Genomic DNA, 25753 nt, shown 5'->3' with positions numbered 1-25753 from the left:
CCACATGATAATTTCAATAGATGCAGAAAAAGTATTTGATAAAATCCAGCACCCATTCATGGTCAAAACTCTCAGCAAAGTGGGAATACAAGGAACATACCTCAACATGATAAAGGCCATCTATGACAAACCCACAAGCAACATCATACTCAATGGGCAAAAATTAAAAGCTATCCCCTTAAGATGAGGAACAAGGCAGGGGTGCCCTCTTTCACTATTCTATTCAACATAGTTCTGAAAGTCCTAGCCACAGCAATCAGAGAAGAAAAGGAAATAAAAGATATCCAAATTGGAAAAGAAGAAGTAAAACTATCTTATTTGCAGATGATAGGATATTGTATATAGAAAACCCTAAAGTCGCAGTCTAGAAACTACTATACCTGATAAATCAATTCAGCAAAGTGGCAGGATATAAAATTAATACTCAGAAATCAGAGGCATTTTTATACACTAACAATGAACTGTCAGAAAGAGAAATTAATGAATCAATCCCCTTTACCTTTGCAACCAAAAAAATAAATTTTCTAGGAATAAATTTAAGCAGGGAGATTAAAGACTTGTACTTGGAAAATTATAAAACATTGATAAAAGAAATCAGGGAAGATACAAACAAGTGGAAACATATACCGTGCTCATAGTTAGGAAGAATAAACATCATTAAAATGTCTCTATTACCCAAAGCAATTTATAAATTCAATGCAATACCGATTAAAATACCAATGACTTACTTCAAAGATATAGAACACATATTTCAAAAATTTATATGGAACCAAAAAAGAACACGAATAGCCTCAGCAATCTTGAAAAGGAAGAATAAAGCGGGAGGTATCACACTTCCGGATATCAAGTTATACTACAAGGCCATTGTACTCAAAACAGCTTGGTACTGGCATAAGAACAGGCATATAGATCAATGGAACAGAACTGAGAACCCAGAAATAAACCCACACTTTTACGGACAACTGATATTTGACAAAGGAGGTAAGAGCATACATTGGAGTAAAGACAGCCTCTTCAACAAATGGGGTTGGGACAATTGGACATCTACCTACAAAAAAATTAAACTAGAGCACCAACTTACACCACTCACAAAAATAAACTCAAAATGGATAAAAGACTTAAATGTAAGCCGTAAAACCATAAGCGTCTTAGAAGAGAACATAGGCAGTAAGCTCTCTGACATCTCTCACAGCTATATATTTGCCGATTTGTCTCCACAGGCAAGTGAAATAAAAAGCAGGATAAACAAATGGGACTTTATCAAACTAAAAAGCTACTGCACAGCTAAAGACAATAAGAACAGAATAAAAAGACAAACTGCACAATGGAAGAATATATTTGATAATGCATCTGATAAGAGGTTAATAACCAAAATTTATAAAGAACTTGTAAAACTTAATACCAGGAGGACAAACAATTTAATCCAAAAATGGGCAAAAGAAATGAATAGACACTTCTCCAAAGAGGACATACAGATGGCCAATAGGCATATGAAAAAATGCTCAACATCACTAATCATTAAAGAAATGCAAATTAAAACCACAATGAGTTATCACCTCACACTGGTCAGAATGGCGCTCATCAACAAAACAACACAGAATAAGTGCTGGCGAGGATGTGGAGAAAAGGGAACCCTCCTGCACTGCTGGTGGGAATGCAGACTGGTGTAGCCAATGTGGAAAACAGTATGGAGATTCCTCAAGAAATTAAAAATCGAACTGCCTTTTGACCCAGCTATACCACTGTTAAGAATATACCCCAAGAACACCATAGCACTGTTTGAAAAGAAGAAAGGCATCCCCATGTTTATGGCAGCATTGTTCACAATAGCGAAGATCTGGAAACAGCCCAAGTGTCCGTCAGTGGACGAGTGGATTAAAAAGCTTTGGTACATATATACTATGGAATACTACTCAGCCATAAGAAATGATGACATCGGATCATTTACAATAACATGGATGGACCTTGATAACATTATATGGAGCGAAATAAGTAAATCAGAAAAAACTAAGAGCTATATGATTCCATACATAGGTGGGACATAAAAATGGGACTCAGAGACATGGACAAGAGTGTGGGGGTTACAGGGTGGGGGGGAGTAGAGGGAGGGGGTTGGGGGAGGGGAGGGGCACAAAGAAAATCAGTTAGAATGTGACAGGAGACAATTGGACTTTGAACGATGGGAATGCAGCATAATCAAATGTCAGAATAACCTAGAGATGTTTTCTCTGAACATATATACCCTGATTTACCAATCTCACCTCATTAAAATTAAGCAAAAAAAAAAAATACTGCACTGTTTGCCTCCACATAACATGCTCCCCAGATGGAGCCAACTGCAGTCCCCCTCAGGGAGTCTATCCAAAGGGTGTTCGTGTGTAGTCCAGTTTTTGAGGTAGGGGCACAGCTAATCAGAAGATTGGCAAAATACCAAAAAGACCCACAGGTGAAATAAAATATTGCTGAAATCTTTACTCAAACTTGATTGAGTACAAAGCCATTCCCCTCTGGAGAGAGTCATTAAGATTTAATTTTGACTATATACACAAACAAAAAATTGCCCCCGCATCACAAATTATATTCAAAGAATCATTTGCCATTTGAGCCCTCCTATGTATTTAGATACTCGGTAGAGAACCCAGGCTAGAAGTTCTTTCTTGTTCATGTCTTTTTTGTTCTCTTATTGTATTTATTTATTTTGACCATCAACAGTATTTTTTAAAATTTCAATTGTGTTGAGATGCACATAACACAACATTTTACCATCTTAACTATTTTTGAGGGTATACTTAGGTAGTGTTACGTAATACAACTTATCTCAAGAACTTTTCATCTTGTAACTGAAAGTCTATCCCCGTTAAACAGCAACTCCCCAGTTCCTCTTCCCCAGCATTGGCATCTATAATTCTACCTTCTGTCTCTGAATTGACCACTCTAAGCATCCATAAGTCGAGTACTGTGGTGTTTGTCTTTTTGCGACCATCTTGTTATTTCACTTAGCATAGTGTCCTCAGGTTCATTCGTGTTGTAACATGCGTCAGAATTTCCTTTCCTTTTAGGGTTGAATAGTATTTTATTGTGTGTATATACCACATTTTGTTTGTCCATTTATCTGTCAATTGATAGTTGGGTCTTGTTCACTTTTAATAAGTGATGGTACATACACTACCATCATCCATGTGAGTATGTCTCAATAAAATGAAAGTATATTTCCTGGTTAGTCTTGTACTATTGTGAGTAATGGTGAGTTGGTTTATTGAATGTTAAGGCACACATTACTATTCCAAATGTTTGCTTAAAAATAAATGACAGCAAGTGCTCACTAGTCTTGAGACCTCCCATCTTCCCTTCTTCAAGTTCAGGCAGCCACAGGATCCATGAAGGAAGCCCAAGGACAAAGCTGTCAGCCATTTGATGAGAGATGTTTGCTTTCTTGAATAGATTCCCTCTACCCAGCATCAAGAAAGGTGTTTTTCATGGACATGTTCAGACAGCTAAGCTTGAGATGTGGGTTTATTCCCTCAAAGCCACACTACGTGATCTTTCTCCCCAGACTCTCAAAGGCTCCACTAGACCAGCACTAAGAGGTCTGGAAAATGGGCCTGGGGGAGCTGTTTAGGTTAGTTCAGATCCTCTTGCCCTGAAGTACTTCTCTTACTCCTTACTTCCCTTGCATTTTTCAAAGGAAGAAAGAAATAGAAACTCATTCCACTTAGTTTTCACATGTGTGCCAGATTTGACCATTTTTGGCACTGGCTGAGTAGGAGATTAATGATTGAGGTTATACCATGAAACGAGCCATAAGGCTTTATATCACAATTTTTGTTTCTAAAATATTTTGTTTTCATAGCTGGGGATTACTTTATTGGCATGAGGGGGAGGAAGAATGAAAAAAAAAAAAGACAGAGTAGGATAAAAGAGTACTGATTTTAAAAAAGTACCCAGGGCACACATAAGGAAACAAATTGCATGTCAGTTTCCTGAAGTAATGCTTTGAGTTTTAAAGTGAATAAGCAACATAGCATCTCTATACATATGCCCTTTGCACATCATTTCTTGTCTTAAGAAAACTACGCTATAACTAAGTGGTAATTACTGACCTGTTGAACTTGTGATATGATGATTCTTATCCTGAAAGGATTACTAATAAATTTACTTCTAAAATAGAAGTTACCCTTGTTTATTCCAATATTCACATAATAGAATCAGCTTATTTTACAGGTGTACATTAAGTGGTAAAAATTTAATTGAAAATAAATTGTAGATGAAAATGAAATCACTTGTACATCCTAATATTTAACCAGCTAAGAAGTGAACATTTGCCTGGCCTGTGGTGGTGCAGTGGATAAGGCGTAGACCTGGAACGCTGAGGTCGCTGTTTGAAACCCAGGCTTTGCCTGGTCAGGCACATATACATGAAGCAACTACTGTGAGTTGATGCTTTCTGCTCTCTCCCTCATCCCCTGCTGCCACCTTTCTCTCTCTCTTCTTTCTATAGCAATAAAGGAAATCTTTAAATAAATAAAAGTTCTCATCACACACACAAAGAAGTGAAAATTCCATTCAAATTTGTTTGACTTACATGCATCCTTTTGGGAGCACATCTGGAATCTGATGTTCACAAATAGCTAGAAATGTGTAAGTGCCTCCGCCCACTGGTTTTGTTAGTGGATGCCATGGCTTTAGAATAGTGTATTGAGCACAGTGGAGCAGAGGCACACAGTCAGCGGCTCTTTGTGAGTACTCACAGCAGGTCTTTCTTTTTTACTCTGTAGTTATGGTATGAGATCTTTTCAAAATTATTTTTTATTTTTGTGAAAGTTGCCTAAAGATAAAGAGAAGTTATTTATTTTTTAAATTAGAAACTAATGAGGTCTTGGGGGAAAAGAAGAAATATCAGAGTATACATATCAGAAAAGCCACCTCCTGTCATCCTGTAAGAGTTTCTAGATCAGCGGTTCTCAACCTGTGGGTCGCGACCCCGGCGGGGGTCTAACGACCAAAACACAGGGGTCACCTAAAGCCATCGGAAAATACATATTTTGTCTAAAGCCATCGGAAAATACATATTTATTATACAATACATTTTTAAATAAAATATGTATTTTCCGATGGCTTTAGGCGACCCCTGTGTTTTGGTCGCGACCCACAGGTTGAGAACCTCTGTTCTAGATAATGGAAACCGAAAACATCTAAGTGAAGAAATAGATCTCAAGAATAATCAGGTTAAATTCTCATGGCCATTCCCTGAGCAGTGAGTCAGGGAAAAGCAGTGATTTGGGTAGTCAATGCTGCTCTGAGCCAGTTACTAATCTGATAGTGGAGACCTATGCATACAAAATGATTGGGGAGTTAACATCTTTCTGGGAAGTTATGTTGATTATCAATGGATGAGCATTAACTTAATGATTTTATAATATGTGACCTTGGTCGTTTGAAAGAAAATAAATGACTCCCAGAGTCAGCCACTGTGAACTGTGGGAAACAACTCTCACCTGGTGATTTCCTACCATTGTGCATATTCTAGCAAGGTTTTGGAAGAGAGGTTGGCGAAAGAGCAAAGGGGAAGGTTTGTTGAGCCTGGGTTATGTGCCAGGACAGAAGCATCTCACTTACTCCTCACTGAAACTCTGGATCATCTACAATTCTACATGGTGGCATTCCCGTTTTATAGACAAGAAGACTGAGGCTCAGTCAGGCTGAGTGATTTGGTAGACAGTATACCTAGGACAGTCTAGCTCCAAGCCTGTGCCTCCCGCTCCTGGCCAGCCTGTTCTACCAGGCACACTTCTGTGGCACCTCCTTCATATAATCTTATATATAACCTCAGATAACGTGTAACTGCATCTTACCTTCTCCACTTTGGGTGCTGGAATTGTACATGCTGGGACGTGCATGCCAGTATCTGAAAGCCATTAAGGAAAATGAGACACCTGCTGGATGCATTGAACTCTCTATTATGAGAGTTGCATGGAGAAATAAAGCACCCAATGATTTTTCTTCTTCAAAAGAATTGAATGTCTCTCCTGAGCAGAGATTGTTGGCAAGTTGATGTACAATCATGGTCAGTGGAAAAGAAATATCAGCAGTAATGAAAAGCTTGTGCGCTCAGTGTGCCTTTAGCCCCAGAGCTGAGGCGCAGGCCTTTGGCTAATGGTGCTAAAAAGAGGTAGATTTCAGGCATGAAATAGATTCTGGTCCTGGAAGAAAAGACAGGTAACAGGAAATGAAGAGATTAAAAGCAGGCATAATTGGGAGTTCCACTTCCACTCTGGGTAAGGAGGTGTAAATTGCTTTTGTTTCATCCTCGAACCTCTAAATTATTAATGAAAGAGAAGAAATTTTTTTTGAGGTAACTCATTACCTTTTGGCTTTAGGCCCCAAAACCTCAGAAGTTGAACATAATTTTATATATTGCAGATGCTTTCTGGTTTTAAAACTGACCTGACTCCCAAACAATGACATCAACATGGACGGCGGTCCTCTTCCGTTCATGGAATCCCAGCAGTGACCGTGGATTGTCTTCATGAAAGTGCTGGGACCGAAGGCAGTCTGATGCATATTGTGAACTAACTAATGGAAGGTTATTTAGTGTGACTTGTCTTGTTTGTAAAGATTTTTTTATTGTGCTCTAGTTCTGAGATAATTATAGATAGGTCTGTCTTGCCTGTTTGTGTTTTTAAAAGGTCTTTATATTGATTACATACTTTTGAGTGTTTTCATGATCAGCTTGGACTTCTCAGGCCATGGTATAGCAGTGATTAAGAAAAAATGTCCTTCACAGAAGAATCAATGGGTTGTTTCTATTATTTAATTTTTGACATTTCTAGAGGGTCACAGTAAACTCTTTTTACCCCATTAGTAGTTGACCTTGAAATAGGCTATGTATTTTCTCTGTATTGTGCTAGTGGGTGTCAGTTTGATTTTCTTGTTAGCATGAGGTTAAGTAATAGAATGACAGAAACTTCATATAACAGATTGTGCCCGAATACTGTCCACCTACATTCATTGCAGCTAGCTGACAATAGATTTGTGATTTCTATGTTTGAGCATACCTAATGGGCCAGCATTTCAAATGTTACCCTTCATAAGAGTGAATATATAGCTTTTAAATATACTACTCACAAAAATTAGGGGATATTCAAAAAAAATGAATATGAAGCAGTAAAATATCCCCTAATTTTTGTGAGCAGTATAGGTTTTTAGAATCTAATTATTCAAAATTTTATATTTGTCTTCCTTTTTTTGCTCTCTGCCTTTATTTTCTTCCCTGTCCTGGGCTTCAGTTCTTTTCTTGAGCTACTGAAGGTCTCTATGACGTGCCATTCATAGTACACAGTCCAAGCTCAGCATTCACTCATGTGGTCATTTGGTCACCAACAGTGTGGGTGGGCGTAGCCGTGCCTTCTCATGGCTGGCAGGACAGGAACACTGCAAGTTTCGACCACAGTGGGAACCTGCTGTCACTGCAAAGTGGAGAGGTTTGATCTGTAGTAGTGGGGGAGACGGACAGCCAGTGAGAACACAGGACTTCCCCCCCCACCTTGTGTCTACGTAGAACTCATGAAAAACTATAAAGTGAGGAATAGTTAGTTGCCTTTTTATCAGTTATTTCCTCTCTGGCCCGTGCCCCCCTTCCTACATCTTATCAAAATCTTCTCTCAAGAAAGGCTCTCCCTTACTAAGTCTGATTGCTTGATAAGACTGCTGTGTATCTCTCCCTGGGGTGACTGTACCTGTAATGATGGCGTCTAGAGATACTGCTTGTCACACCAAGGAGCTGTGGATTTGCCGGGTTCTGCTGGCATGTTGGTGAGGTGTTCCCAGAACAAGATAACTTCTTAGTTCACGTGAAATCACTCCCCATGCCCCACAGCCCTTCCTGTCACAGGTCTGATTCTGACCTTTTGGTAGACGGAGGGGACAAGAGTCTACACACGCTGGTGGCTGGTAACACAGAGGCTGCTATCTAGTGTGTCAGGTGGTGTCAATGGTGAAGGATTGCATTCTTCTGCCTGGGAGTGGAACAGCTCAGGCCCAGCAGTGTGCCTTCTGGACACCCTCAGGATGGGTCACTTGGCGAGCTGGGCCGCTTCTCCACATCCCTGGCTACTAGTGAGGGCTGGCCTGATAGGAGCCTGCCTCCCCCTCTGCAGCACTGTCTGCTCCCCTGCAGTGGGAAAGAAGTCCCCACAGCAGAGCTAAACTTTGGATTATGCCTTCACTGTAAGCCTTCTCAGCCAACCTAAGAACTGCATTATGAATGGGGATGAGAGGTGACAACTCATTGGAATAATACTTTAAAGAGATGGAGCCCACAGAGTCTGCCTTCTCCAGTGATCCACAGGGAACAATCATGGGCCACATCATAGTTTTGCATTTCCATGCAGTTAATTGCAAGACATGTGTGTATACTTAACTTGTAAACTTAAAAAGAAAACAATAACAGAGTTTTCCCCTTTCATAAACAGGTGCTGATCTGCCCATTGTAGATTATGGTGTCCCGAGCACCACCATTCCACTGAAAATATATTCTTTTTCTATGCCAACCAATGAAACATTGTTATTTCAGCTGTCCTCTGCCCTGGATTGTAGAGCTCTTCGGTTACACCTCAGAGTCAGCCCTAGACTGAGAAGGTCAGTGTCAAACTATGTAGAATCAAGGTTATTTCTGCTCAGCAGTCTGGCTTTGAAAGATGAGTTGCTGTTCCCAGAGGTGAAGGAACTGCTCTTGTGCTTTAGTTGGTGATAATGCAAGTGGATTTCTTAGCATTGTGCAGCAAGTAGGCCGTCATGATGATTGGTACATTATGAAAGGGGACAGGGGTCAAGAGGAGGGAGATTCCATATCCGACATCGCTGGCTAAGAGTTGCAACATAATGGAACAAATAGTTTGAAAATTATGAGTGACCTCCACTTCGACCTAAACCCTCATATCTGGGGGTGTGAACCAAAGGTGGGAATGTGGCTTCGCAGAGATTTGGGGGAGGGGGATGATGATGGCGCCTCGCCATTTGTTTGTGGGTTCTCTAAGGAGGGTTGGGGGGTGAATGAGGCTGAGCTGTCCCCGAGAGCCCCAGAATGATCCTATATGCCTGCACTTCAGCCCCAGAGCCACGGCAGCCTCCTGGGTCTTCCGGTGGAAGAAGAGAGAGGTGTTTCGTGCAGGACGTGTTCAAACCAACAAGGAGCACGCGTCTCCTCTCATCTTTCCTCCCTGATACAGGCCCCCTGCCCCTCACGCCACTCCAGAGCTGCTGACCCAGACCTGCTCTGTAGGAGGGAAAAGAAAGCCACTTCACCCCACAGTATTCACATCCAGAATGGTGCCTGCCAGTGTCCTAGAGGACAGGAGAGGGGTGACCCAGGCAGATAGTCCAGATGGAAGTGCTTGTGAAGCTATAGTGTCCCTCCAAAACCCATTTGGTAAAAAACAAACAAAAAACTGCTTTTACAATAACAATAGGTTTTGTTTGTGAGCAACAGTTTCTGTTTTTCTTTCTCTCTCAACGTATTTCTTATTAGATTTGTCCCATCGGATATTTCCAACCTAATTTCTGTATTTGGATAGAAGGAGTGGCAGGGAAGTTCTTGCTTAACCTTTTTGTGCCCTTCTCTGGGAAGGGCGGTTGGTAATCTTCTTAAATGTGCTTTCGAAAGCCTTTTAGTGGCACCACCCAGAGCCCTGATGATCATTGTTAACTGGTTGCCCCCAGCACCAGAAGTTTTATATTTACGATGATAAACAGCAGTCATAGGACTTTTCATTTTGCTCAGGGGCTATTTGCTCTCTCATCTCACTCCCTGAGCTTCTCAGTGTAGGGCCAGAGGCTGTGTTCTCACAGACTGCTGTCAACTTCTTGCTCCTGCTATTTCCAGGCAATTAGCAAAGCCTTTTCAGAGTGCAATTGTTATGTGCAAGCATTCTATTTTAATTCATTGTAATTAGAAGGACACATGTTAAATGTCTCCAAGAAGAACTGCTAGAATCCAAACTTCTGATTCTAAAATATTGGAATATTTAGCTATTTTATGACCAAAAGATGAGAGTGAATATTAAAAATGACAGCTAATCATATTCACCAGTTAGGAGAATGTATGAACTCCAATGCAGTAACTTCAAAATCATGCTAGAGAGCTATAGCTCTTTTTTTTTTTTAAATTTTTACTCCTTAAGAGATTATTTTCTTTAATTGCAACATTAAAAATACTAATTTGTAATTAGGGCCCCAGTTATGTGGTCTTTATCATAGTGATGATGTTTGGTCACCACAGTCTAGCCATTGACGATGGCCTCTGGTTTTCTCGTCTGTTTAAATAACATCGATCTGTCTTTGAGTTTAAGAAATGGCATCACTTAATTATTTGGTTGCTATTATCAGTGAAATCGGATTGTCAAAGACAGTATTTGTGTAAGAAGTAATTTTTTTCACCCAGTAAATCTTACTAGCTTTCACAATAGTCATATGGCTATTTCTGGAAATTAATAGGCCAGAGTCTGGGAAAGGAGGCCAGAGCTCTTAGGCTCTCCTCCCTATTAAAGTTGTTACCTTTAGTCAGGTCTCAAGGAGGCTGCTGCTTTTTTTTTTTTCTTTTCCAAGTGAGAGGAGGGGAGACAGTTAGACTCCCGCATATACTCCAACTGGGATCCACCTGGCAACCCCGTCTGGGGACCGATGCTCAAGTACTCAGCTATTTTTAGCACCTGAGGCCGACACCTTGACCAACCTAGTTATCCTCAGAACCTGGAGGTGATGCTCAAGAGGGGAAGAGAGAGAAAAGGGGGAGAGGCAGAGGGAAAGAGGCAGATGGTTGCTTCTCATGTGTGCCCTGACTGGAAATTGAACCTGGGATGTCTGTAGGCCAGGTCAATGCTCTATACTAGGGGTAGTAAACCTTTTTATACCTACCACCCACTTTTGTATCTCTGTTAGTAGTAAAATTTTCTAACTGCCCATCGGTTCCACAGTAATGGTGATTTATAAAGTGGGGAAGTAGCTTTACTTTATAAACTTTATAAAGCAGAGTTACAGCAAGTTAAAGCATATAATAATAATTACTTACCAAGTACTTTATGTCGGATTTTGCTAATTTTGGCAGAATAAATCTTTATAAAACAACTTACTATAGTTAAATCTATCTTTTTATTTATACTTTGGTTGCTCCGCTACTGCCCACCATGAAAGCTGGAACGCCCAGTAGTGGGTGGTAGGGACCAGGTTGACTACCACTGGTTTAGACCAGCTAGGCCTCAGGTAAAGTTCAGCTCCAGGTCCAGAAAAGCAGCAAATCCAAACTGGTGATACCAGGACCAGCTGCAATGATTAATGACCCCCCTGCACTGGGGCTAACCGTTCAGTACAGACCATGACCCTGAAAGGGCACACCTGGAAAACCCTATGAATATTCTACAGAGATCCTTCCCCTACACTGCAGTTTGTAAAAACCCTCAGAACAAAGGACCCAGCTCCTGTTCTCCCTCCCTGGAGCAAGCCCATTTTTTCCCTTCTGCCTTTCCCCCCACAGCTGTATCTCCTAAATGCTAAGGGTCCCTGAAAGGCTTGCAACTAGGGAAGCAATGGGCAGTGGCAGCTCGTTCCAGACTTACCCTCTGAACCTGTCTCCAAAATGCCCTTTTGGCTGACTTAGTGAGCCAAGCAGCCCCGCCTCGGCTCTCCTGCTGCTTCTTAGGCCCTTCCTTGTTTCACTGTCCTCAGCTTTAACAAATGTACTCTCAGCATCACCTGGACTCATGCTGTGAAATCTTTCCCGCATGAAGTCAAAAACCTACACACTACCAGCCAGCCCTAGGCAGACCCACAGGGCCAGGTCTCCTTCCCAGTAACATTTATATTAATTTGTTGTATGAAATGAGATAACTTAGAAAAATGCAAAACCCAGTGCCTAGTGTACAATAAATAACACAGCTGCTTAAAAAGAGCCCAATAAATATTACAAGTGCCACAGACCCTCTGCCGTATGTGCCTGAGAGAACTGTCTGAACTCCTCTGTTCTTGTGTTCAGAAGAAGTCAAATGTGACTCAGAAGTCAAATGGACATAAAGAGTCTGATTAGGAAAAAAAAAAAGCAAATATACTTTGTCTACTTTCATACAAACAACAAAGTGCTAGCTTTCAAAGCAGTGGGGTGGCTGGGTTACACAATTATCTGTATCACCTTTCCAGTGTCTGCAAAAACCAGATTGCAAAGTAAGCAAATAAATGTGCCATATGCAAGGTGGGTATTGAGCCAGTCCTCTCTCTAGCCACACCACTGTTTGTAACCACTGGGCTGTAATAGTTAGCAGCCCTCTCCATAGCAGCTGTTAAATTCTGTAATATTAACCCTGGTCATTTCTCTTTGGTTATATGTTTCAACATCCACGCTTTCTAGCTCATGGAGTATGAGACTAAAATGATGCAACAGATCTAGGAGAGATTTGAATAAGTTAGAGTCATGCAAATAAAAGGTGGCATTAAGATAAATAAATGCATTGGTTTGGTGACTGATGTCTCACTAACAGATTTCAGAGTTCTTTCCTGAGTCCCCACATTCTTGCTTACCAAAGAGGGCAATGCACATAAGTTGACTTGGAAATACCCCTGCCCAGTGTTTTATAAAACATGTAGGAAGAGTTAACCCAGTTCATCTTCACAAGGGTGACAGATATTTTCAGTACTGCCTCGACCAGGTGCAGCCTATGGATGTCAGGATGACCTGTTCCTTAAGAACTCTTCTTATTCTTCCATAGCTCTTAACACCACCTGACCCACTAGATATTTTGCTAACCTGCTTATTTCTTGTCGTCCTTCCCCTATATCCTCCAATATTCCAGGAAGGCAGAAATCTTCCAAGTGCTCAGATTTCACTTCTAGAATGACTGAAAGGCTGGAAGGAGGCATTGGTTTGGGGTCAGCCTTGGCATTGGCAGCCTGCTTGTTTTGAGGGTTGGTTTACTTCTTGATCATCTACTACCTCACTGGTGTGAGGAGTTCAGACATGTGGTTCAGGCAGCCATGCCTACGCTGGGAGCTGGCCAGAAAGCTCACCAACACTCACATCAGCCTCTGCAGCCAACCTGTGGACCCCCTCCAGCCCCCAGGCAGGGCCCCGTGGAGAGCATTTCAGTCTATGACCTCGCTCCCCTCTGCTTTGGTGCTTCCTGACCACTCATGCCTTCTAGGACGGAGAAAAGTCTCCATCCAAAATGGAATTTCTGTTGGATAGTTTCTCTTCAATTTTCACTAAAACCCTCTTTCTTGGAACACTAAACTCAAGTTCAACAAAAATACTCAAAACCTCTCAAGAAAAACAAGAGCTTCCGAGATCCAGGTTTCTAGCTCTTCCTCACTGTTCTAAAGGCTTTGTAATAGAGTCCATCCTTGCGCCAGCAGGATGTGCCGGTCAGTGAGTGGCTACAGGGAAACTGCGCTCACAGGCGCCAGTTCACGCCTGCCTCACCATGATCTGCCCAGGTCTTGCTTTAAGAAGCAGCCTTCTCGGCCCTGGCCAGTTGGCTCGGCATAAGCCGTGTGACCATCAATATGCCGTGGGAAGGAAAGGCCACCCTGGGGGTGAGGTCTGGTACCAGTTCTGCCCCTTGCTAGGCACTCGAGGCTTCCCGCCCTGGTGACCTTCTGTATCTGGCTGTAAATTACTCAGCCAGTTTGTTCAGCTGTCTCAGTTTCTCCATTCCACTTGCCAAGGAATTTTCCTAGCTTCTTACTATCCTGCACATAAACAATATTATTACTATATTTATTGTTCTATTGAAGAGGAAACTACACATAAAACGTGAAGAAGGCAGCATCTCCAAGGCAACATGCTCAAGATCTCGTAGATATTGTGTTGAAATTGGGGCTCAAGCCCAATTCTGTCTCTTTCCAAAAGGTATACTTCCCAATCACCAGCCTGAGTTCACATAGGATTACTTACGATTCCTGGAAAACTAGAACTTTCTCAGATTTCTGCCCTAAACTCTTTGTTAGATGTTGCAGTCCTTTTTGTTTGTTTATTACCCTAGAGAGTACTCAGACTTGATCCTATATTTTAAGATTATTATAATGTCATTTCCTAAATCTTCGCATGACTTACAGAGTCCCACAAGACTACCTAATTTTATTCCATCTTTAATATTTTGAACATTTTTAGAAATGAAATTATATTACAATTGAGTTTCTTAGTAGAGAACCTTCTTTTTACCCATAGTAACTTGGAATTTCTTCGGTCCTAAGTTACTGATAAAATTGTACATGTTTAAGATAAAATCAATTCTAATATTATCTTCCCAATATTTGCTTTTGTCATTGGCATTAGCTACACAAGTGGTATAGTGTTTTACACACTGGTTAAGTGAGTTTGTACAGGGATCCTGTGAGGCATATTGAAGAGGAAGATTGACTCAGAGCAGTCAAAGTGGAGACTGTACATGCCAGATTGTACTTTATCATGCCAGATTGCACAGGGTGGGGCAAATATAGGTTTGCAGCTGTTTGTATGGAGAGCAATACTATAATTAATAAATAATACAAGAAATTCCCATGTACTCTTAACTGTAAACCTACTTTTGCCTCACCCTGTATGGTGCTTGCTGAATTCAAGGCTCCCCCTGGTGTTGCAACTAATCCACAATCAATATGAGAAAAAAATAATGGCAAAATTGTGAAGAGGTGATGAATCTAAATTAAGATCTTCTTTCCATTTGTTAGGCTCTCAAATGGATAAAAATCTTGACTTCCCCCTTTATTAAAATTCATTTGTAGCAATTGATATCATATTCAGGAAAAACAAGCATAAATAATTTGATACCAAAACCTAGGTGAGTTTAAAATAACTTCTTATTTTTTAAAGAGAAAAGTAGTACAGGTATAGTCTAGAAGTGTTAGAACAAGTGTATAAAGAGTAAAAGAATGATTTATAATCTCCTGGGTTAACATTTTGGTGTATTCCTTCTATTTTTTTCTATACATATAGACTGAAAGAAAACTTAACACATGCTGTTTTCTCTAACATGATTTTTTTCCACTTAGTTATGCGTGTGAATTTCATTCTGTGTTCTTACAGAGTCGGCTTCTTTATTGTTTGTGGCTGTTTTAGTTTGGTCGGTTTCATTGTGCACATCTTTGTTGGTTATTGTAGATTATTTCCTCAAAGTTAATTGCTAGAAAAAGAATGGCTGATTCAAAAGGGTATGCAGGATTTTAAGGCATTTGATATTTATTGCTTGGTTATTTGTTAAAGTAAAGCATCTTTTTGAGAATGAAGGGTTTTGTTTTATTTTGTTTTTGTTTTGTCTTAGCTTGGTGTTTCTAACATTTGCATTCTTACTCTGTGGCAGGAATCGTGCATTGTTTCACATGCCTCACTCTCATTTAATCCTCACAATAACCTCGTGAAGTAAATGCTGTTATGGCCCCGATTTACTGGCAAGGAAAGTCAGGCTTTCAAAAATGAAATAGCTGTTATGTGACTTCAAAAGCAGGGAGATGGTAGGTTTTAAGATATATGATAAAAATAGCACTTGGCATTCCTTGAATTTTGAACTAAGTGCAAACTAATTCTGACAATTCACCATTGGTAAGGTGCAAAACAAAGAAGTTGACAGTGGTAACCCATGGTCATTGGTGCTAATACAGCGCCAACAGGGAATCTCCAATTTGAGGTGTGGTGAGGAATGAAAATACTTAGGGCTACAGTGTGCTGTGCCAGGATCCCTGGAGACATCTATAGTGTTTTAGTTTCAGCCAGGAAATGCAGTCTTGAATCTTTGGTGGGAAGTGTTAGGGGAGTCAGAGGGGTGAACTGGCTTATATGGGTAGAAGTCTCCACCCCTGCTCCTTGATTGGTCAGAACAGAGTCCCTCTGATTGGTTAGTGGTGCAGCTCTGATTGTTTGGGGAAAACCTCAGTCCCCATTGAATAGGAAAGCTTATTTCAACCAATAAGACACCAGAAACTCCTTCATAAGGGCTGGCTGAGATGTCAGAATCACAGTCGGTAAAGAGGCTTGTCTGCAAAGTGCAGTTTGGATGAGAGGCCCCTGTGAAGAAATGGCTGCTAGGTTTCTGGTTTGTTTGTTTGTTTGTGGGGACTAGTTATCCACCAGGAGTTCCTTCTTAGTGCCTGTTTTTAAAGGGTTCACAACAGTAATAGAGGAGGAAAAAGGAATAAAGTTGGAAAGATGAATAAAAATCTAAGCTACTAGAGTGTCATTTAGATCATGTTAGAAGAAATGCTGGGCATCTCGATTATTGTGTAATTACAAACTTCAGGGAATTCCTAATAGAGACATGATTTCACTAGATCTTGTAATGTTTTCACAAATATATTTTTCTTTAACCGCAATTAGTCTTGAACATGGTTAAATTGAATTGCTTCCCAGTAGTCAAACATTGACTAGAAATAAAGTGATATCAGAACATTTTCAATTTGTAAAAAAAGCTGAAACTTTTGGTGAGTTATTTATTTTATTTTATTTTTTTCTTAAGTGAGAAGCTGGGAGGCAGAGAGACAGACTCCCACATGCTCCCTGACCGAGATCTACCTGGCAAACCCCCTACCAGGAGGTGCTCTGCCCATCTGGGGCCTTTGCTCGGTTGCTTGGCAACTGAACTATTTTAGTGCCTGAAGTGAGGCCACGGAGCCATCCTCAGTGCCCAGGGCCAACTTGCTCCAACCCGAGCAATGGCTGCAAGAGGGGAAGAAAGATAGAGATAGGAAGAGGGGAAGAGGTGGAGAAGCAGGTGGTCACTTCTCCTGTGTGCGCTGACTGGGAATCAAATCCAGGATATCCACACGTCAGGCTGACGCTCTACCACTGAGCCAACCAGCCAGGACCTTGGTGAATTTTTAAATTTTAGCAATCTCCAATGTTCCTTTAAGTTGATCTCTCATTGTTGCTTATTGGAGAACTACATTTTACTCTTGCCACCTTTATTGATACTTTTTAATTTTATTATATAATTATCTTTATTATATAAAATTCAGAAAATATGTAGCAAAAGAAAGCAAATAAGTATCAGTCATCACTTACTGTTATAAATACTGTATGTTTGAAAGTGTCCATTTTTGCTCCTCTGTGCTTCACCTGGGCACTGGGCATTGACCCCTGTCTGCTGTCTGACCAGCGCTTCTCATCAGCCAGAAGAAAAGAAAGTTGTGAGCTCACTTTCCTTCCTGTTGCGCCTAGCCTTTCTGAGAAATCCCAGGTAGCCTTCAGTATAGCCGCGCCATCTGTAGGTTCCCTTTGCCATTTGCCTCTTGTAATAGTCATTGGATTTATTAGGAATCTTTGAAATAATCAAAGCATCCTGTTTAAGTTTTATGGCATTACTATTTTTAACACTTAAGCTGTTTCCTTGAGGCTGTGGTGTTTTCTCTTTTTTTTTTTTTTTTTTTTTTAAATAATTTTATTTTTTTAATGGGGTGACATCAATAAATCAGGATATATATATTCAAAGATAACAAGTCCAGGGTATCTTGTCGTTCAGTTATGATGCATACCCATCACCCAAAGTCAGATTGTCCTCTGTCACCTTCTATCTTGTTTTCTTTGTGCCCCTTCCCCTCCCCCTTTCCCTCTCCCATTCCCCCCTCCCCCCCCGTAACCACCACACTCTTATCAATGTCTCTTAGTTTCACTTTTATGACCCACCTACGTATGGAATAATGCAGTTCCTGGTTTTTTCTGATTTACTTATTTCGCTTCGTATCATGTTATCAAGATCCCACCATTTTGCTGTAAATGTTCCGATGTTATCATTTCTTATGGCTGAGTAGTATTCCATAGTGTATATGTGCCACATCTTCTTTATCCAGTCATCTATTGACGGGCTTTTTGGTTGTTTCCATGTCCTGGCCACTGTGAACAATGCTGCAATAAACATGGGGCTGCATGTGTCTTTACGTATCAATGTTTCTGAGTTTTGGGGGTATATACCCAGTAGAGGGATTGCTGGGTCATAAGGTAGTTCTATTTTCAGTTTTTTGAGGAACCACCATACTTTCTTCCATAATGGTTGTACTACTTTACATTCCCACCAACAGTGTATGAGGGTTCCTTTTTCTCCACAGCCTCTCCAACATTTGCTATTACCTGTCTTGCTAATAATAGCTAATCGAACAGGTGTGAGGTGGTATCTCATTGCTGTTTTGATTTGCATTTCTCTAATAGCTAAAGAAGATGAGCATCTTTTCATATATCTGTTGGCCATTTGTATTTCTTCCTGGGAGAAGTGTCTGTTCATATCCTCTTCCCATTTTTTTATGGGATTGTTTGTTTGTTTGTTGTTGAGTTTTATGAGTTCTTTGTATATTTTGGATATTAGGCCCTTATCTGAGCTGTTGTTTGAAAATATCATTTCCCATTTAGTTGGCTTTCTGTTTATTTTGTTATCAGTTTCTCTTGCTGAGCAAAAACTTCTTAGTCTGATGTAGTCCCATTCATTAATTTTTGCCTTCACTTCTCTTGCCTGTGGAGTCAAATTCATAAAATGCTCTTTAAAACCCAGGTCCATGAGTTGAGTACCTATGTCTTCTTCTATGTACTTAATTGTTTCAGGTCTTATGTTTAGATCTTTGATCCATTTTGAGTTAATTTTTGTACAGGGGGACAAACTGTAGTCCAGTTTCATTCTTTTGCATGTGGCTTTCCAGTTTTCCCAGCACCATTTATTGAAGAGGCTTTCTTTTCTCCATTGTGTGTTGTTGGCCCGGTGTTTTCTCTTAATCTTGATGTAATCTCAGTGTGTTGGTTAAGTAATGTACTTGGTTGTCATGATTCTCTGGAGTGGCTTGGAGATGCTCAGCTCCTTTCCCATCCACTCGTTTTTTTTTTTTGGAACAATTTTCTATTTTATAGTCAAATCTATAAGTCAGACTTCTGTGTTCTATCCATTTGATTTAATGGGAGTATGTGCGCGGCCTAATAAAATCCAACTTTATTTCCCTTCTTTCTTACTCTGGCGTTCAAAACCTATAGGGCTCAAAACACTTCCCACTGAAGCTTGCTGAAGCGGAAAGATTTTCTGTGAGTTTAATTTTGTAATCTCGAGGAGATTTAACTGTCTGTATAGAGGTGAATACTCCAGTGGCCTTGGGTCCTGGAGCTCTGTCTCCACTGCATCTTCTGAAAAGGACCTCGCCTCTCCCTAGCATGCCTGGGTCCTCCTTGCTCCGGAGCTTGGAGACTGTTCCTGCTTTTGTTCCCTTGACCTCAGTCGGCAAAGGCAAGAAGAGATGCAGCCAGGAGAGTTGGGAAATGCTCCCAAATTTGAAGACTTTGACCAATTGTGTGTTTTTCTTGGCCCTGCTTTCTTGACCCTCAGATGATTCTGGCCTGAACTGCTTCAGTGACTTTCCAGGTATTCTGTTCTTGTTGCAGGTTCCTCTGCTCAGTGTCGCCTGCAGAGAGGATGGGGTCTCTGTCCCTTCTGTCAGTAGGGCAGAGTCCCCTCCACCCTTCCATTCTCCGCACCTCTGTGCTGGGCTGGTCAGTCCAGTTTAGTCCCCATCTCCTTGTGATGGAAACCCTCTCATCTTTCTGTACCCCTTCTTCCGCCTAATCTGTCCATAGCAGCTCTTCATATCGAGCATCCTGTTTTTATCTTGCACTTTTGTGTATCATGTATCTTTAGAGAGCTTTTATTATTTGTGGTGTACTTTGGGATGTTTCTTTTATGGTTTATGAAGTCTGTAAGCTTCAGGGCATGAGAACTGGCAATCCTCACCTTTCTAGTGAGACTATATTCACCTTGAAAAGGGCTTTTCTGAGGTTGGTTTAGCTAACAGTTTTAATGGACTTTCCCCTTAAAAGTCCCTTTGAGTTCTTTAACTTTTTTTTTTTACCTCTAAGTGCATTCTGGGTAGAAAATTGTAGAACAATTCTTGTCTGGAGACCTGTCTTTGGGTTTTTTTTTTGTCTTTTGGATATAGCTATTTTTATTCAGATGTTCTTTTTTTGTGGATATTTTTGTCCAATATGTGTGAGAATAAAATTATTCAGAAATATACATATTATATATATATACACATATTTTATAAATATAGTATATACTTATATATTATATATATAGTATGGAGCATATATTTTATATAATTCAATTAAGAGATACTTATAGGCTCTGCGTATATCGGTTAGCCATATGGATTCAGAAGTGCCTCATTTTATTGTGCTTTTCTTTTCATTTCACAGATTTGTGTTTTTTGGCAGATTGAAAGTTTGAGACAACTCTGAGTTTCTTAGCATTTACATTTTAGTATTAGCATTTTACCAATTAAGTACTTCCTAATTAAGATATTGGTTTTTGTTTTTAAGATACTACATTATGTTAGGTATAATGTTATTGCACACATATTTTGTAAACATAACTTTTATATGTACTGAGAAACCAAAAAAATTTGTGTGACCTCTTTATTGCAATTTTTGGTTATCATGGTAGTCTGCAACCAAGCCCACATTGTACCACAGTGTCTCTGAGGTACACCTTTGTATCTGTCTGCATGTGGGCTGCCAAGCCATGACACTTCATTGGCTGACTTTTTTCTCTCTTTTTAATCGTGGAAAAAACATACATGACATAAAATTTACCATCTTAGCACATTTTAAGTGTACACAGTTCATTAGTGTTAAGTACATTTGCATTATTGTACAACCAATCTGCAGAACTCTTCATTTTGCTAAGTTGAAACTCCACACACATTAAACTCCCCCCGCCTCTCCCTTCTGGCTCCTGGCAACCCCCATTCTACTTTCCATCACTATAAATCGACTACTCTAAGGATCTCACGGGACTGGGTTCATGTAGTATTTGTCTTTTCCTGACTGCTTATTTTACTTCGTGTAAAATCCATGTTGTCACATTTGACCAGATTCCCTTCTAACTGACTCCTTTTTAAAGAGTTTTCTTGACTCTGGCTGGTTGGCTCAGTGGTAGAGCGTCGGCCTGGTGTGCAGGAGTCCCGGGTTCGATTCCCGGCCAGGGCACACAGGAGAAGCGCCCATCTGCTTCTCCACCCCTTCCCCCTCCTTCCTCTCTCTCTCTTCCTCTCCCGCAGCAAGGCTCCACTGGAGCAAAGATGGCCTGGGCGCTGAGGATGGCTCTGTGGCCTCTGCCTCAGGTGCTAGAGTGGCTCTGGATTCAACAGAACGACGCCCAGGGGGCAGAGCATCGCCCCCTGGTGGGCATGCCGGGTGGATCCCGGTCGGACGCATGCGGGAGTCTGTCTGACTGCCTCCCTGTTTCCAGCTTCGGAAAAATGCAAAAAAAGAAAAGAGTTTTCTTTAAGGCTGAATAATACTTCACCCATAACATGTATATATCACATTTTGTTTATCCTCTTATCTGTTGAGTTGCATCCACCTTTTGGCTGTTGTGAATAATGTTACTGTGAATGTGGATGCAGAAATACTTCTTTGTGACCCCATTCTCAGTTCTCATTGGCTGATTTGGGTTGCGAGATTTAAGCCATTCTTCTCGCATGAGGATTATAGAAATGTTTGTTTTTTAAAACACAAAAATATTTTTCCACCATGGTTTTTATTTAAAAATATATAGAGTTGTCCAAAAATTAGTCTGTGGAGCAACGAGGATTGAAATATTTAAATACTGGCACAGGAAACATGGTAAACCGATGGCATATTCCAGAGTCGAGCAGGTTCAGATGTCAGAATGCATCCCCTGAATTTTCTTCTAGATCTCTGTTCCTGTAAGTGTTCACATGGGATCTAATCATGAGAACATCCTGTCATCCTGCATGGCCAGTGTCCCAGCGCCAGTGCCAGTCAAGTTGGCAGGCTGGGGCTCGCCACCAGACGGCATTGGGCATTTATTCTGCCTCTGCTAATTCCATTGCAGCCTTGGGACAGTAGGCCAGCCATGTGACATGTTCTCAAATGGCAAGGTGAATTTAGATGGGCTTGTTGCAGGACATTTTAGGGAAAACTCATTGCCAGGCAGGGCTTTCAGCATTTCTCTCTAAAACCTAACGATGGGACTGTCACTGTTCTTTCTTTGGGGGAGGAGAGGGGTCAACTGTGCTACATTTACATCAGGAATAAATAGATGATCCATTTAGTCAACCTGTTCTTTTTCTCTTTATGTTTTCACATTTTCTCTTCTCTATTTTTTTTCTCTTTCTCCTGATACACAGGCTTTGCAGTGCATGCTGATCTCCCTTCAGGCAGAACTTGACATTCAAAGGTACTTGATGAAAATTGAATCATCTCAGCGAGTTAGTACTCTACCTTTTCTTTCTTCTGCATTGAGTCGCACCTCACCTCCTGCCTGTTTACGCAGCTGCATGTGGCATTCTAATCAGTGTCAGCCACTAGACAGAGTGCCTGCACTTCGCTGGGGCTGCCCCTGAGCACTGACTTAAACCTCTCAAAGCCAAATGCTTGCAGCATTATGAAACGTGCATTTTTTTCAATCCTGAGAGTTATTAAAATGAAGACTAATTGCATGCTTGCTTCAAAACATTCTGTTTATTTTCCACAAGTTGAGTTGTGGAATCCACAGTCATGCAACAGTAAGTCAGAGATCTGGGCCAAATTATCTGCAAAGTGGGGCTCTCTAACCAAAGCCTCCATCCTCAGCAGCTCACCTGGGACCGCACTGTCATGGAAGTAAAGCAGAAACCAGAGCCATTGTAATGATCTCAGAGCTCTTAACGACTGTTTCTTTGTTCAGCTCCCATACATTCAATTCTGAGTCCAGTTCGTATTACTGACATACGTTTTAATAATAAAAAGGAGGCCTGACCTGTGGTGGTGCAGGGGATAAAGCGTCGACCTGGAAATGCTGAGGTTGCCGGTTCGAAACCCTGGGCTTGCTTGGTCAAGGCACATATGGGAGTTGATGCTTCCTGCTCCTCCCCCCTTCTCTCTCTGTCTCTCTCCTCTCTCTCCCTCTCTCCTTTCTAAAAATGAATAAATAAAAAATAATAATAATAAAAAGGAGAGGAACAGACATATTTACATAGAACTTACTATGCACCAGGCACTGGTCTAGTGCTTCACAAGCATTAACTTCTCACAGCAAACCTGTGGGGGAGGCATACTATGGTCCCATTTTACAAGTGAGAAAACTGAGGCACAAAGAAGTTAAGTAACTTGCCCAACACCACAATGCTGTTAAGTAACAGAATTGGGATTTGACTGTAGGCGCTCTGGCCCTATATTTTTTCAACATTATTTACTTCCTCAAAATCCTCAATGGTGTCTATTCCATCATAGGTTAGTTTAGACCAGTGGTAGTCAACCTGCTCCCTACCACCCACTAGTGGGCGTTCCAGCTTTCATGGTGGGCGGTAGTGGAGCAACCAAAGTATAAATAAAAAGATAGATTTAACTACAGTAAGTTGTTTTATAAAGATTTATTCTGCCAAACTTAGCGAAGAGCTGACATAAAGTACTTGGTAAGTAATTATTATTATATGCTTTAACTTGCTGTAACTCTGCTTTATAAATTTTATAAAGTAAAGTGACTTCCCTACTTTATAAATCACCATTACTGTGGAACCAACCGGTGGGCGGTTAGAAAATTTTACTACTAACAGAGATACAAAAGTGGGCGGTAGGTATAAAAAGGTTGACTACCCCTGGTTTAGACTGTCAAAACTGGAATGCAGTGGGGAGAATCTCTAGGACTTGGATACCTTGCTTGGTATTGGATACCTGTGCCAACTGACCCTTTGCCACATGGCCAACCACACCCTTTTTGTCACCAAACATGACTTGTTTCTTCATTGTCTCCTGAGCATCCACAGGGCAGAACCGTTTGTCTGTACTACGAGGCCCGAGTCACACTGGCTTCAGCAGTCTGGCTTGTGTACAAGGTGACCTCCCTCTCATTCTGTCAGTCTGCAGTGACCACACTGACCCTTTTGCCTTCCCTGTCTTACTAACCAGTCTCTGAGTTTTTCAAGGAAACAAGCTCAAATGAGAAGGCCCCAAGCACATAGACATAGAAGTAAAAGTTGGGCTAGACAAAATTCAGACAGCCATTGTCGTATCCTGAACCGTCTCAGCTCTGATGGGTCTGTTACCTTTCATTTTTTTTCACAATTCTTAATAATTTTCATATTTCCATAATTCATGCAAAACAGAAGCTTCTTTATGATGCCTTGAACACACAGTGCATACTAACTAGAAATGTAGGAAAAGGAAAGAGGCCGTGGTGAGCAGTGCACCCTTCTCCACGACAGTGTGTACCGCCATCGCTCTTTCTGTCTGCTGTCAGGACAGCCGGCTGACATGGTGTGGGACTTTCCATCATAAGGTATACACAGTTTGGGGTCTCCCTCACTACTATTTTCTAATGCTTAAAACAAATAGATTCTCAGTACTGACTTTTAAATTTTTTATTTTTAATTTTTGGGACAAAGGAAGGAAGAGAGAGAGAAGCATCAACTGAATATTCCACTTAGTTGTGCCATTGATTGCTTCTCATATGTGCCCTGACCTGGGCTTAAACTGGCTACCTTGTGGGTCGAACCAGCACCCTCCAGGTCCAGCCAGCACCCTTGGGATTGGCAAACCTGGGATTGAACCAGTGACCTCGCTCCAGGAGGACCACTGACAGAGCCTTAAAAAAATATTTTTTGACAATAAATTTGACAACAAATTTGGCAGTAAATGAGGTGTTGGAGAATTTTTTCAAGATTTTTTAAAGCATTTATACACAAGGTACAATTAGCACCATGTATTATTATTTTATTAACACCTACTCTTTTTATTTTATATTTATTAAGAGACTATTTTTAACTTAATTTCACATAAACAGTTATCAAATTACTCTCATGCTTCCATAATGTAAGTAAAATAAAATGGTGAAGTCATTTCTAATACTTGAACATGATTGGAGAAAGAATGGGATGGAAGTTAAGGGGGTTCTTTCTCCCCTTAAATTCTCTGTTTTGAAATTGGAAGTAACCATTTACCAACTTCACAAGACCAAGAAAAAGGCAAGGTGGACTCAATGAGAAATTGGTTGGTACACTCTCCTCTTACATAGGACCCCTCCAAGCCATGCAACCCCACCCCCCAAATACAGCAGAGGGCAGAGCCATCTGGAACCACTCCACAGAGAGGATGTTACATGAGGGGAGCTGAATGTCAAGTTATAGTTGACAAGTTCTTGTGCATTTTTTCAGTTACCTCTCACCGCAGTTGTTCAAGTAAATATGATTCTTTTATAAAAGTGAGCACTAAACTTCAAAAGTGCATGTCAAGATTGGTGCCTGCATTTTGTAAGAATTAGTGTGACCAAAAATCAAGCCAATCTTGTCTTCCTCCTGTCTCTTCCATCTCTCTGGACCCTGGTATTCTTTTCTCTCACAGGACTAGAGGGAAAAAACCCTTAACCCAAAAATCTAGTCAGAACTTTCACAGGGTGATTCTTCATTGTGAAATCATTGCAGTGAAGTTGGGAGGGAGTTGGTGTTGGGGGTGTGTTTGGATATATGAATCAGAAATTTAACAACAAACTCTGTCCCCAGTCTGTCTGGAAAAGGTCTGGCCACAAGCGCCTTAAGTCCTGGTGGCTGTGCACACTAGGCACCCCTCTGACCCCTGAGGCCTTCTTTCCTGTGGAGGACATCTTCAGGTCTCCCATGACAGCCTGAGGGAGGTGGCCTTCCGCAATCAGGGAAAACCTCTTTGGTTTCACAACAAGGCAGCTAAGCTCCAGGGACAATACCCGCATGCCTGGGGCCCTACACCCTCTCCAAAAAGAACTGAAGCCCGGGTGCAGGG

At 41.0% G+C, this 25753-nt stretch overlaps 1 protein-coding gene across 20 annotated transcripts in view; it reads left to right on the top strand.

The window, feature by feature from the left end:
* KIAA1217 (KIAA1217 ortholog) overlaps window positions 1–25753 on the top strand; it is a 561660-nt gene that overhangs the window by 348797 nt on the left and 187110 nt on the right. For 12 of the 20 annotated variants that reach the window (XM_066383953.1, XM_066383952.1, XM_066383933.1 and 9 more), the window contains one exon: window positions 22150–22230. The exons of 7 other annotated variants lie outside the window; for them this stretch is intronic. In XM_066383953.1, the coding sequence (XP_066240050.1) occupies window positions 22150–22230 (81 nt within the window). Of the gene's footprint in view, window positions 1–22149; window positions 22231–25753 lie in introns of those variants that run through there. One more of the 20 variants, XM_066383947.1, reaches the window with a different exon arrangement.

This window comes from Saccopteryx leptura, chromosome 5 (assembly GCF_036850995.1).
Source record: "Saccopteryx leptura isolate mSacLep1 chromosome 5, mSacLep1_pri_phased_curated, whole genome shotgun sequence".
Classification (NCBI taxonomy): Eukaryota; Metazoa; Chordata; class Mammalia; order Chiroptera; family Emballonuridae; genus Saccopteryx; species Saccopteryx leptura.
This window is presented reverse-complemented; position numbering and strand designations above follow the sequence as displayed.